Source organism: Pogona vitticeps, chromosome 6 (genome assembly GCF_051106095.1).
Source record: "Pogona vitticeps strain Pit_001003342236 chromosome 6, PviZW2.1, whole genome shotgun sequence".
Classification (NCBI taxonomy): Eukaryota; Metazoa; Chordata; class Lepidosauria; order Squamata; family Agamidae; genus Pogona; species Pogona vitticeps.
The window spans coordinates 51,715,830-51,729,147 of NC_135788.1; the positions used below are offsets into that span (position 1 = coordinate 51,715,830).

Genomic DNA, 13,318 nt, shown 5'->3' on the forward strand with positions numbered 1-13,318 from the left:
AGATGCAGAAGAGTTTGCGCTATGACATTATGTAGAAGGAAAATCTGGTCTACTATGTTTAGAAGTTTGACACAAATGGGAAACATAATTTAAGATGTTTTTCTGAAGCAATTCTTGAGTTTTGAGCCACAGCATCCATCAGCTGTTCAGATCTGGTGATTCTAGAATTCACAGATGCCCATGGAACTTGCTTTTAAAAAAACTCATACCGCATTCACCATTTTTGAGACCAATACTCTACGATGTAGCTTTTGAGTCTGCCCGTATATCTCAAAAAAAGTAATTCCAGTTTTAATCTTAACACAGCTGGTAAAACAAAAACATACATAACCATATTACCTGTCAGCATGGTATATATTTCAGGTGAAAAAGTATTGCCACTTTTCCAGCCTCAATTCTCCTACTTACACCCACCAGCACAAATCCACTGGCATAAACCTTGGTAAACTGCCGCTAGTTAGCAATTTAGTGCCTGTGTTTCCTATCGCTCACCAGGAATGAGATCTGGCATGCAATCTGATATCAACATCTTAACCAGTACTAATTTACACTGATAAACTTCCATCGATAGGCATATGCAACAAGACTAAGCACCTGCCGTATTTTTGTGTATAATACTTTTGTCTAAAACCTTTAGATTAAAAATTGAGGGTCGTCTTATACACGGAAGGAGGAGGGAAGGATCAAGTGCTTTGATCCCTGCTTTCCCCCTCCACTTTTTGCTTAGAAATTGGAGGGGGAAAGCACTTTCCTTGCAAGAAAGTAGAGGGGGAAAGCAGGAATCAAAGTGCTTTGATCCCCGACTTCCCCTTCCACTTCCTTGCGAAGTAACTTTGGGTTAGAAAAGTGGGGAGAGGTATCTTATACATGGAAAAATATAGTAATTAGTTGGGACTATCTTTATTTCAAATGCAGTCTATACATCCTCTGCTCTCTCAACCTTGTCTTAAATACAGTGGTGCCTCGCTTAACAATGTTAATTGGTTTAAAAAAAACATCGCTATGGGAAAACATCGCTAAGCGAAACACCATTTCCCATAGGAATGCATTGAAAACCGGTTAATCCATTCCAATGGGAACGGATTGCCGTCCTTAAGCGAAAACCCCCATAGGAAACATTGCTAAGCGATACAATGTTTTCCCCATTGAAATGCATTAAAGCCTATTCAATGTATTCCAATGGTTTTGCGATGTCCGTTTTTGCAATTTTAAGTGTGTCTTAAAAGGTTCACAAACGGTTTTAAATGCTTGGGATAGTTAGTGCACCTTCTGAAACCTTTGCAAACTTAATTTGGCTTTGATCTGACTCTTCGTTAATTTTGGTGAATTTCCACCCCCCACTGGAAAGCATTGATCTGTCGGTTTGACAGTTGTCAAACCTACAGTTCAATGCATTCCAATGGGGGAGAAAAAAAATCACCAAAAATTAAGGAAGACTCAAAGCCAAATTAAGTTTGCACAGGTTTTGCAAGGTGCACTAGCGATCCAAAACATTTAAAACCATTTTTGAACATTTTAAGACACTTTTAAATTAGCGAAAACGGATATCATTAAGCGAAACAGGGGGACCTAAACTGTCGTTAAGCGAAGCAAGGTCCCGAAATCGCTAAGCGAAATTTTCCCATAGGGAACATCGTTAAACGATGCAGAAAATTAGTCAAAGACAACCATTGCTAAGCGAATACATCGTTAAGCGAGGCAATCGCTAAGCGAGGCACCACTGTACTCTGAATTTTGGCCAAGTCGCCCTTGCCTAGAAGTGTAGAAACAAATAGTGTTGTTTGAGTCTTCTGTATGAAAGCAATTTGTGTAAATATTGCATACAAATCACATACCTTGATTAATATCCTTCTGGTTTTAATGTTAGATAATTTCTCTTCCAGGGCCAGTTGGTTACAAAAAATTATCCAAGTGGTGCCCTAGCTCTTATTGGGATGCTTGTGGCAGCATCCACATTGTGTATACCACTGGGTGCCCTACTAACTTTTATAATGAAGCAAACCAAACGTTAGTAACCAGGCTCAGATTTATGAAGAACTGAAATTCCACACACCACCTTGAAGATTATAACAGCTATGACCTGCAACTAACAAGAAATGCTTAAAATTGGCTAGCATCATCCTGAAGCATTATTTTGACCATTTCCATAGTGAAGAAAGGTGTTCTGTAGCAGATGAAGGTTTGAAGTTGCTTTTGAAACTTTACAACATAGAATGGTTTACAACACATTCAGGTTTGTACACTGAATTATATATTGGTCATTTCTATCAGTCTGTTTGTTCTCAGTGGAAATATGTTCCTTTTGTATTGGAAGTGTAACAAGAAAGTCTTGGACTATCAGAAATCTGCAGTGTCACATTTTTCATCTACAGTGTGCAAGATTATACAAATTATATGCATTACTCATGGAATGTATATTTTAGTGGATGCTAGCAAATGCTTTAAGAGCTACATTAGCTCATTACTTAAGCTGTCAATGTTTTTACATAAAGCACAGGCCAGTATCCTATTATTAGCATACTATATGTAACGTAAGTTCAGTGGCATAAATCTCAGCAGTGTAACTTGGTGGACAAGAAGAACATAAGCATTAACTCCTTTACTAATAGAGATTACTAAGATTTATGCTGTCTGACCTAACATCAGTAACAGGATTCTGGCCACTGTCAACTTTTGTTACTACAGAAGTAAACAGCAGGCTCTAAGAGTAACCTGCTCTAAGATATAACATACGTTCCTCCATTTTATATAAATTCTTCATACAATTAAAAAATAGTGAGATTGGCGAGATGTTAGGCACAAAGGGCTACACGGGAATTGTCATGAGCTGGAAACTAAAACAAGCAAATGCTAGTCCTATCAAGGTAATATACATTTAAGTGTCCTCATTTGTTGCATTTATTGTCGAATACCGATAACATTACCTTCAAATACCACAAATGTGAATAAGAATTTGGTAAGTGGTAAAAAAGCAGACACACCAACTAATTTTACACTGAAACCAGTCTTTTGAAATAGTCTCTTTTTTCTGACTTATTATATGTTGCCAAATTATTCATCTCTGAAATATTTTTTTAAAAAGGCAGATAACAATTATCCAGTCTCTCTAGGGTGTACTTGCCAGAATACGAGCCAAACTCTCCCTTCCTCTAACTTACCAACAAAGCAGAAAGAAACTATTTCACATTTTAAAAATATATCAGTATTATGTTTTAGAGATGTGAAGAGATTGATTTTCTTTTGACCTATTGTCTATTCAATATTGCTTCCTAAACCAAGTATTTTCAATGAAATTTACATTAAAAGGTGGTAGTGTTGGTTTTAATTTAGTAACACGTGACAACTGTTGTAAATGCTGCATCCATTTTTTCATGCAAGACTTGACATATCTATAGAGATAAGATTTAAAGAATTTTTACAGCAAGCTAAGATGTTAGATGGAATGAATACTGCAAGAAGTACTGAATACACATAAATCAATGAAACATACCGTACTTTAAATTATAATAGAAGACAAACTGCCAGAAGAAATTCCAGAACTCTAGTGAATTTTAAAGAGATTCCAGTAAATTCCCTAATTCTTAATGGAAAATACTAAAGGAAACAAAGACATGCCTAACCAGTTTCCAAGAAAGTGACAAGACATTTTCCACACTGGTTTATTAAAAATTGACATTAAACAAAAGCTGTACAAAAAAGTAGCTGAAGTTTCCTGACTTTTTTTTAAAGCAGCTATAAAGACATTATCGCCTTGGACCGCCTCTTCCCCTGCCACGTCCTCTGCCTCTGCCACGCCCTCTGCCGCGTCCTCTTCCTGCAACTGAATTTTTTTTAAAAAAAGAGAGAACATTTTATTGGAATAAATATGGAATAGTAGCATTTGAAGTTTTTGTTCTAAAAATTAAGTAAAATACCCAATTCTGCATCTAGTACTTTTCAATTTAAGATGTGATTCAGAATGTTTTATTTCCACTATGGACAAAATAGCAAAATACTTCTATACAGTGGTGCCTCAACTTATGACCATCCTGACATACAACCATTTTGAGTTGCGACCAGCTCCTGCTGCAAAATTTTGCTTTAACTTGCAGCCAGAGCTTCAAATTGCGATCAAAAGAGGCAGGGAAAAAAGGTGGGGAATTCAAATTAGAGGGCTATCCATTGGTCAGTGAAGAGCTTCTTTGTAGCTCTTTTGCCCCAAAGCTTTGAGTGTGTGCGTTGGAGGAGGCTTGGGATTACCTGGTGATGCTTTCTGCTTCTGAGTAACTACATTTACAGGTTTTTGCAGGGTGGGTTTAGGCGGGGGGGGGGGTTGTTTCTGTGCTGCGATTTTTCCTTTGTTTTTGTGTGTTTACTTTTTCAGCCCCAGCGCCTTCCGATGGGGGCTTGCTGTGCTGTTTATTTTTGGTGGTTTTTTTTAGCCCCAGCGTCTTCCAACGGGGCTTGCTGTGTTTTTTGGGGGGGATTTTTTTTTTTTTTTTTGCCGGAACGGATTAATCACGTTCCAATGCATTCCTATGGTAAATGGTTCTTTGACTTACGACCATTTCAAGTTACGTCCATCTTCTGGAATGGATTATGGTTGTAAGTTGAGGCACCACTATACATTCAATGGACTGGTAGTCATAATTTTATTTCCCCCTTCAGACTGAAGCCAAGCATATTAAGGTACAGTGAGGGGAAGCAGGGGCTTTGGTACTGCTGTGAGCTTTGTCACAAATGCACAAGTACCTTGCTACAGGCAACCCATGCCAACGCTCAAGAAAAATTCTAAGTGGATATAAAGTCTGTAAATTCCAGGTCCCCTGGGCACTAGGATACATTCCACAACAGCTTAATTTCCAGCACATGGACTTCCATCAACCATAAAAAAACAGGGCATGCTGATCTTTTAAGACTCTTGTCTAAAAGCAAATCATACTCTTGCACTAACTGACTCAATGGTAGAGAAAAGTGAAATCAGTAGCTCTGTTTGAAGCATTTGAAAAATGGATAAGATTGGGGGGGGAAGTACCCAAATTTGTGGCAAATTGCACTGGATCCTCACATCACTGAAGAAAGGAAATTATTTTGGAATATAAGCTAAATTAAATACTTGTTTGGTATCCTGAAAACCTAAATGAAGAGCAATGAGGAATGTGTGCTCTTTATATTTAAAGCTTTAAAAAATAATGGGGAACAGAGCTATAAAGGCTAGTAAAAATACCAAAGTGTCAGTTTAAGAAAGATAGATAACATTTTGTAAAAAAATGATATTCAGTATAAAAAGAAATCACACTGAAGTGCCCAACTGAGAAAAATAATGAACAAGCAGCCCTCAACATTTTCTTGTAGTCTGAAGACAAAGAGAAACACACATAAATTTTAATATCAAAGAACAAAAATAGGCTTCCATGTGTATAAGAATTTGTATTGCAGAGAAGCACGATAAAAAGGAACAAATTTGAATGTTCATAAATCGAATCAACATATGTATAGTTGGTGATCTGAAATAAAGATACTAACCTGCCTCCCTTTTCTTGGATTTTACTTTTGGTTCAACATCCACCAGGAGGGTATCCAGGGGCAAACTGTCCGGCAGAATGAAATACCTAATATTGTTGCCTCGAATACTCAAGGTCTCCAATTGGACAGGTTCTCTGTTCTTCAGAGTCATCTTTACAGCTTTAAGGTGTGTATTCATACTGACATCCACTCCTGGCAAATAAAATTAAGCAAGCAAACAATGTAGGCCCTTCTCATACAAAAAAACACTACCCTTACAAAAGGGTAGGGTTCTGGCAGCATCACACAGATCAAGATGCATACTCACCCAAATGGAAATGCCATAGGCATGCCACATCAAAAGAGTTATAACTTGCATATTTTTCATACAAACTAATTGTTTATCAACCAGTAAATCACAGAATCACATGGCAGACTGAGCAAAAATGATATGTATCACTTAGCTGTATCTATTATGAGGCAGACAAGCAGTAAACTACAAAAACTGGCTCAGACTAGGGCCGATGAAAAGTAATAATTAGATAACTGGGTTTGAACAAGTGAAATCCAGGTTCTAATCCCTGCAATGCTATGAAAATCAACATGAGGTCCTCAGGCAAGCTTGTTTTGGAGCTCTACTAATTTCACAAAGTTAAAGTGCAAATTTTTATGTGACTGTCCTCTGAATCCACTCCTTATTTGCTTGAGTGAAAGTGAAATACAGTGGTGCCTCGCATAGTGACGATAATCGGTGCAGCAAAAATCGCTGCAAAGCGATTTCGTCGTTATGCGATATTAAAAAGCCCACAGGAATGCATTTGAACCCCTTCAATGCGTTCCTATGGGCTTCAGACTCACCTTTAAGCGAAAATCCTCCATACGGCGGCTATTTTCGCTTCCCGGCAAGCGAGGAATCCATCCCAGAAAACAGCGGGCAGCCATTTTTTTTACCCAGTGGCCATTTTGGAACCGCCGATCAGCTGTTAAAAAATAATCGCTTTGCGATGATCGGTAAGCAAAACGGTACCGATCATCGCAAAGCGATTTTTCCCCATAGGGAACATCGCAAAGCGATCACAAAAAGTTAATCGCTATGCGATTTCGTCGTTAAACAGGGCGCCCGTTACGCGAGGCATCACTGTATGTGAAACACATGCAGCTAATTTTTTTAGCTTTTAATGCAGCAATTGTTCTTCCGAATATTATCACAAATATTTACTATAACTAATAGTATTTGTAACTAAGTATTAGTTACAAGTCTAATCTTTATTAGATAAAATCTATCTAAAGGGAATGTAACAGTGTTTTTAAAACCCTGAATCCCATACCTGTGATAGTTCCATGAACTTGAGTTCCATTCTTCAGTTCAATTGTTACAGTTTCATGACTTAGTTTCATAAGAAACCTGAAATTTATAATGGAAATAGAAATAAAAATTCAACTCATATTAATAATAGTGTTCTTATTTAACGGATTCCCACCCCTTCATTTTGGCAGATACTCTCCAGGTGGAATCATGGGAGCAAAAGCACCACGGTAGCATGAGGTAGCACAGCCCCTCTATGTGCATTTGGTTCCTTGGCCTTTCCTCTGGTCAGCAGGTAGAAAAGTGTCTTGCTGCTGTGTGGGAATCATGAGATTCCCTGAGACTTGCAAAGACCCATGGGAGAGCAAGTTCTGACAAAGGCTACCTCCACAAAGAAAGGATGGAGCTTCCATTGAATTATGTGGATGGATTATTTATTTATTTATTTATTTATGTCCATCCATCCATCTTGTATGCCACCCACACTATGCAAGAGTCCCCGGGCTGAAATATGAAAAATCCTTCCCTATCAAATATATACTAGTGCTTATAGGGTCTGAGATTATTGCAACAGGCAAAGAACACCTTCAAGAGCAACATTAAATAGTTTTTTAAAAAAAAAAACTTTCTAACTGCACTACTAGTCATAATGTACACTCATGTGACTCTTCTGTTAGCAGTGGGAACCAACTGTGGAAATTAACAATTCTCCAATACAAGTATGTGTGAAACCCCAAGACAGGGCCAGGAAGCATTTGTGGGAGTGCCGTCGCTCCCATCTTCCTCTAAGGAAACTCAGACCTCTCCTCCGCCTTCTCCCCCTAGGAAGGAAAGTAAGAAGGTGGACACTAAAGAACTGGAGGAGCTGAGAGACAGAGAGGGACAGAAACATCAAGGGGTGGATACCCGGGAATTGGTCTTGGGAACTGGTCTCGGGAACAAAGGGGTTAAACGTGGCGGTACAAACCGGTGAAGATTTGGCAGGAAAAGGGGAAAGGTCGATAGAGGCGGGGGCAGGAGATATAAGGGAGAAGCAGGAGGACATCCCGGGCAGTTGGGAAAAAGATTTGGGTCCAGGATCCCTGGACAGGGAAATGGGAACAAGTTAAGGTTCCTCATGAGGCGGCTGAATGGCAAAGGTGCCGGGGTCAACAACCGCGTCTGTCCTATTGGGGAGAGATGGAGGCGCCGTCTTCGTGAAGAACGTGAGGCGGTGGCAAGAGATCGAGGCCAAGAAGACATGGCATCTTACAGAGCTCCAGAAGATGGGAGTCTTCCCGGACCGTGGCTGGCCAGTCCGAGAGGGAGTTCACCACTCTGGGGTTGGACGGAGATGAAGAGACCTTACCGCTATTAGTAAAGGGGAAGGAGGTGACCCCCCCCCCCGGTGGTAGAGAAAGTGTTATCTGGACTGTGGGAGTTTGACGAACTAAACCCATTTGTTAATGATGTTTGGACACCCTTGCAGTCAAGGTTTTCACAGCAAGAGACATTAGACTCTGTTCACAAAGAAGTTAGTTAATGTTGGAACATTAATAAATAAAGAACATGTTGTTGAAGTTAAACTGTCTCGTACTTTATTGGGTGTGACAGAAGCCCCTAATAACGAACCCTCACAGTATGGAGAGTCCAAAATGAAAATTAATTGTTTTGGGGGGCAGGGGGAGACAAATGTGTACAGTATTCATTTCTTAAAGGGTATTCATTTCTTAAAGGAGTCAGGTGAGAGCTACCTAGATGCATGCTACTAGGAATGCAGAAAAAGCCAAATCTTTAGAGCAAGAATGTGGGAGAGTGAGGAGACAAAGTTTGTACAGTATTAAAATATGATTAAGTTGAAACACTGGTGAGCACAAATTATGACTAATAGCAAGGTTAGCAATAGCAGTGAGAAGGCATCACATACCTATCCAGGCTCCTATCCAGAACAGTCCCCAACAGTTTACACATGGGCAAAATTGTTCTACAAGTTTCTTTGTGAAAAATTACTTGCATGTCCTGAAGGGTAGCTTTGAAATGACACTGGCACAATGACACTGACACAATAAAACCACACAAGAAATTTTAAAATAAAAATATTAGGAACAAAAAGCCTATCAGGATCCTACTCTCAGACAGGCATTTGTTACCCCTTTGGACTTCTTTTGGAATTCTTCCTAAAGGGAAGTTGATGGGAAATGGCTTTGTGTGGGGAAGGGAAGCCCCATCTGGACCAGAACTTGAAGTCCTCTCCATCTGCCTCCCTACTCTAGCCCTCACAAACTTTAGTCTTCAAGAAGAGTCAGGCCTCATGCCTATTATGGGTTGTTACTTCATCTATTTTGTTCTTGAAATTAAAAAAAAACTTGTAAGCAAAAACTAAAGCAATGGGAACAAACATGCTAAAGTTCCTTCATCTTAACACTTACACAGAAGCACTCTTTCAAACAGGTGCAGGCTTTTCATCTCATGTAAAAGCTTCACGTACAAGGGCTTCTTCTATTCAATTATTAAAAATATAAGAAACGTTTTCCCTACCTTAACGGTCACCACAAAACTGGCAGATAGATTTACGTCATTTAATAGGCCTCGAATCCCCACATCACAACTTTGTATTAAATGCGGCTCCGGTTTCTTATGATTGCGGGGATAGAGTATTCTTGCGTCTGAAAGACTCGCAAAGGTCTCTTGGGCATAAATGTTTCGTGGCCTAATTAGGCCACTGCGCCAAATCCCTCGGATGAAGGGGGCGCGCAAGATGTTATGACCAGGCCCTGAGAGGCGCGACGCGGGGAGTAAAGCAGGAAAGGCCCCAAAGAAAAGGGGGCTGACGAAGAAAGCACTTCGAGGAGATGCTGGAATGGAGTTCCAGAAAGCCCAGACAAAGCCAACGGGAAAACTACACCCACCCGCACCCACAATGGGGAGAGGAGGAACCCCCTCGGGGGCGCTTTGTGAGGTGAAAAGCGCAAGGCGCCCAGGCCGCGTGTTTGCTTCGAATCATTCCCGCCCGAGCCCGACACACTCCCATTTACCTCACGAGCTTCATGGTAACAAAGTTCCAGGCACGACTTCAAGCGCCTGAGACTTGGGATCGCGCCTTGCCCGGCGACGGGAAGCCAAAGGCGAGGGAAGAAGAAACAAAAATTGAGCGCGAAGCAGGCGCCGCCGAAGACGAAGCCGCTTCCGTTACTCAAGGAGAAGAGAATCAGCCCCTCGTACGCTGCGCGCGATGAATGGTTGGAAGTCCCACCCTCTTTTTGTTAGCACCGGAAGCGGAGAGTGAAGAGGAGGAGGCGGTTACTAGGGGCGAGCGCCATCCACAGGAGTGGAAGACTCGATGCAATTGGAAAAGAGAAGGGCGTTAAGGAGTTTCCGCGGAAAAAAATAAGAGGGCTTAAAAAAAATTTTTTTTGCAGAAACTCTTGAGTCTATGCTATAACGGCACCTTTATTAGGCAACCAAAAGTTCATTAAAACGATGCGGTCTTTTGAGATCAAAGATCTCTTCGACAGTCAGGATGTTTTAAAAGTAGTGCGAGGGCAAAGGTGGCGGAGAGGTGATCTTAAAGCCGAGTAAGTTATGTATCATTTCGAGATGCAATGGAGGGGGTCTGCAAACGTTCAAAATGAGACTTACCAAGTGATTTAATGGTGGTCGATTTCACGACGAGTAACCCATAGATTTGCTGGGAAATGGGCAGGAAGAAAAAAAATCATTATTTGCTTAATTGTGCATCTATTGTTTAACGGCTTTTAAAATTATGAAAAGAGCAAAAAGTAAATGTTAACAAACTGTCGGATTGCCCAAGTCGCTGGTGGATGCCCCTCTGCTGAAGCCTGAAAGGGGAAATGTCCATTTATTTATGTACTTATTTAGACAACTCTTTCTGTCCTTTTGCATTGGTCTTGCTGACTAAGGCATCTGGAACCTGAAGTCCAAGATATATTGCAGGCCAAAAGGTTGCCCACTCCTGGAGTCTTAAGCTAATGTTGCTCTCATGCTAAGGAGCATAATTTGATGTGAACCTATTGCAAGGGAAGCATGTGGTTTAACTGTTGTGGCAAGATCCATATCTAAGTCAGAAGACCTATGACTGCATAGAAATACTGTACAGTAAAAGGATTTACAAAGGAAATGGCTATCACATTATTTAACCCCCCCCCCCAGATTGAGACAGTAGTGACATGCAAAGAGCCAATTAATTGCTGTCCCTGAGGGGATCCTCAAGCATGTAACTAAGCACTATACATCACAGGTGTGAGAAGTTGGACTGTATAGATGTTGTACTACATCTCCCATGATCTCTGATTTTTTGATATGCTGGCTCTGATTTAGGATTGTGCTGGAGACTTCAAATGGCTGCCTTACTCAGCCTAGTTGTGAAGCAGCCCCAGACCTGTGTAAGGAGAAGAAAAGAAGACAGGCATGAGCTCCCCAGCGAAAGATGGCAGGAAACCGCCAACCAAAAGTCACCTCCGGGACTGCCCCCTGCTTCTTCAGGGGGGTCTTGCCCTCTTGTGAGGTCTGGTATTATTCCTGGCTTAGGAATTTTGGAGCTGTGGCCCAAGAAGGGACCTTTTGCAAGTTCTTGGCAAGAGAGGCAGAAAAGCAGTATGAAAACCTGCTCGACGGGTTCTTTTCAAACTTTTCCCTATTCAGGAAGGGATCCTATCCCTGTCCTGGGCCCCAAAGTAATTTCTGCCTCCTTGTAATTCTAATCAGGTCTTCCCGGTACTGATATCGAGGAAAGCTGAAACAATATTTTAAGATTGATCAATTAATTAGGAACTGACAGTACATTTGGAGGAAAACCAGGCCTCGGAAGAATTCGACCCTGAAACATTCACAGATAACCCTTAGCAGAGAAAAACACAGGCCTCAGAGAAACTAGGCCCAGGAAGACAGTACATAGACATAGCAATAGATAAAAGGAAATAGATACTATATGCCCCAGACTTTTAGGCACATCCCTGGTGCATCATGGGCATAGGTTAAGGAAAGATGGAGCATATTTTCTTACATTTAACCAATAAATTAGTGTAGTTATCATTAATTATCCAATGAGGGACTGGATCCAAAGTTGGAGTACAAATGACCAATAGAATTGTAGTACTTTTATGACTCTTTGTATCATATAAAACATGTGTACACCATATTCTGGGGGTCTTCTCTGCTTTTAAGAGAAGTCCCAGCTGTCCTTTGCTATTCAAATAAAATTGGAACTTTGGTTCAGCTGCTATGTTTCTGCCTGATTTCCTTGCTGGAAAACCGGAACCCAGAATTGGCCAGTAACAGTACAAATGTCCCAGGCCAGGTTTGCCTCTCCCCAAATGGCTTTTTGTGGCCTAGGAGGGACTTCGACCTTTTTCCCTGCTACCTGGCTTCCCGAATCCCTGCCCAATGCTCTATCCACTATGCCAGGGGAGCTGTCAAGGGCTAATATAGCCCACCTCCAACCCTTGTCTCGTCCTACTAGGAAGATCCAACTTAACCAGGTCAAGGCTCAGCCTGACTGTTAACTGTCTCTCAGTTTGCAGAGAAACAAGCTCTCCAGGTTGTAACCTCATTCTTTCAGAGGATTCTGACCTACGGCTAAGCTGGCTGGGAGAATGGTGGGGGGCTGCAGTCCAAGAAAGCAACTTTATCTAGCTCTGCTTGGAATGTGATTATTATTATTATTATTATTATTATTATTATTATTATTATTATTATTATTATTATTATTATTATTATTATTATTATTATTATTATTATTATTATTATTATTATTATTATTATTATTTATTTATTTATTTATTTATTTATTTATTTATTTAATTTATATCCCGCCTATCTAGTCGTGGGATTAGCTTGCCCAGGGCTACACAGGCTGACCCTGAAGTCACAAAGGGAATCAAAGTGCCTCCCTCTGACTCCACATCCAGACACCTAAACCACAGAGCCATCTAGCCCGCCTTCCTCACAATACCCAAATAAACCTTTTCTGTGACCGAAAAGGCTGCTTCAGCTTGAAAAGCAAAGAAACAAATCCCAAACCCTGGGATCACCTGTTCCCATCATTGCAGCATCCCCAGTTGCAAAACGTATTTTCCCTATCGAAGGTTTAATTGACACTGAGGAAATAGTGTGAGCTGGTGCTCAGCTGCGAGTGGGAAGCGTCTTTCAAATGGTAAAATAAAAGAAAGACTGAAAGAAGACTAGAGAGTTGCCTCCTATTTTCAGTAGCAGTGGAAGGTGTAGTATCGGTTTTCAGCTGACAGCTGAATTAAATATAATGACACTGGAAAGCAAATCAACTGCACACATGTTGTTTGTATCAGACAGAGAAAGCCCTCTCCAACACAGGGCCTTGCAAAAAATGGCAGAGAAAAAAAGGCTGAGGGTCAAACCCAAATATTTCTGTCTTTATGAAAACAGTCCTCCCAACTCTTTCTGCATGGTGGGGGGTTGGACTGGATGGCCTCAGTGGTCTCTTCCAACTCTATAACTCCTTCTGTGCCCTCCAGCGAAGAGGTCTTCTCCCAAAGGAAACAAGGCTTGGATATT

General features: G+C 40.8%; 2 protein-coding genes across 4 annotated transcripts in view; one reads left to right on the forward strand and one right to left on the reverse strand.

Moving 5' to 3' along the window:
* Positions 1-3,784, forward strand: part of SLC6A20 (solute carrier family 6 member 20) — a 30,343-nt gene extending 26,559 nt beyond the window's left edge. For all 3 annotated transcript variants that reach the window (XM_078377366.1, XM_073003514.2, XM_020804574.3), the window contains exon 11: positions 1,884-3,784. In XM_078377366.1, coding sequence (XP_078233492.1) covers positions 1,884-2,012 — 129 coding nt within the window. In that variant the 3' untranslated portion in view covers positions 2,013-3,784. The remainder of the gene's footprint in view (positions 1-1,883) is intronic.
* On the reverse strand, positions 3,646-11,073 carry SNRPD1 (small nuclear ribonucleoprotein D1 polypeptide). Its single transcript, XM_020804575.3, has 4 exons — positions 9,805-11,073; positions 6,813-6,889; positions 5,506-5,697; positions 3,646-3,820 (listed from the first exon to the last, which is right to left on the reverse strand). Exons 1-4 carry the CDS (start codon positions 9,816-9,818, stop codon positions 3,744-3,746), a joined length of 360 nt encoding a protein of 119 aa, XP_020660234.1. The 5' UTR covers positions 9,819-11,073; the 3' UTR covers positions 3,646-3,743.
* Positions 11,074-13,318: the final 2,245 nt, after the last annotated feature.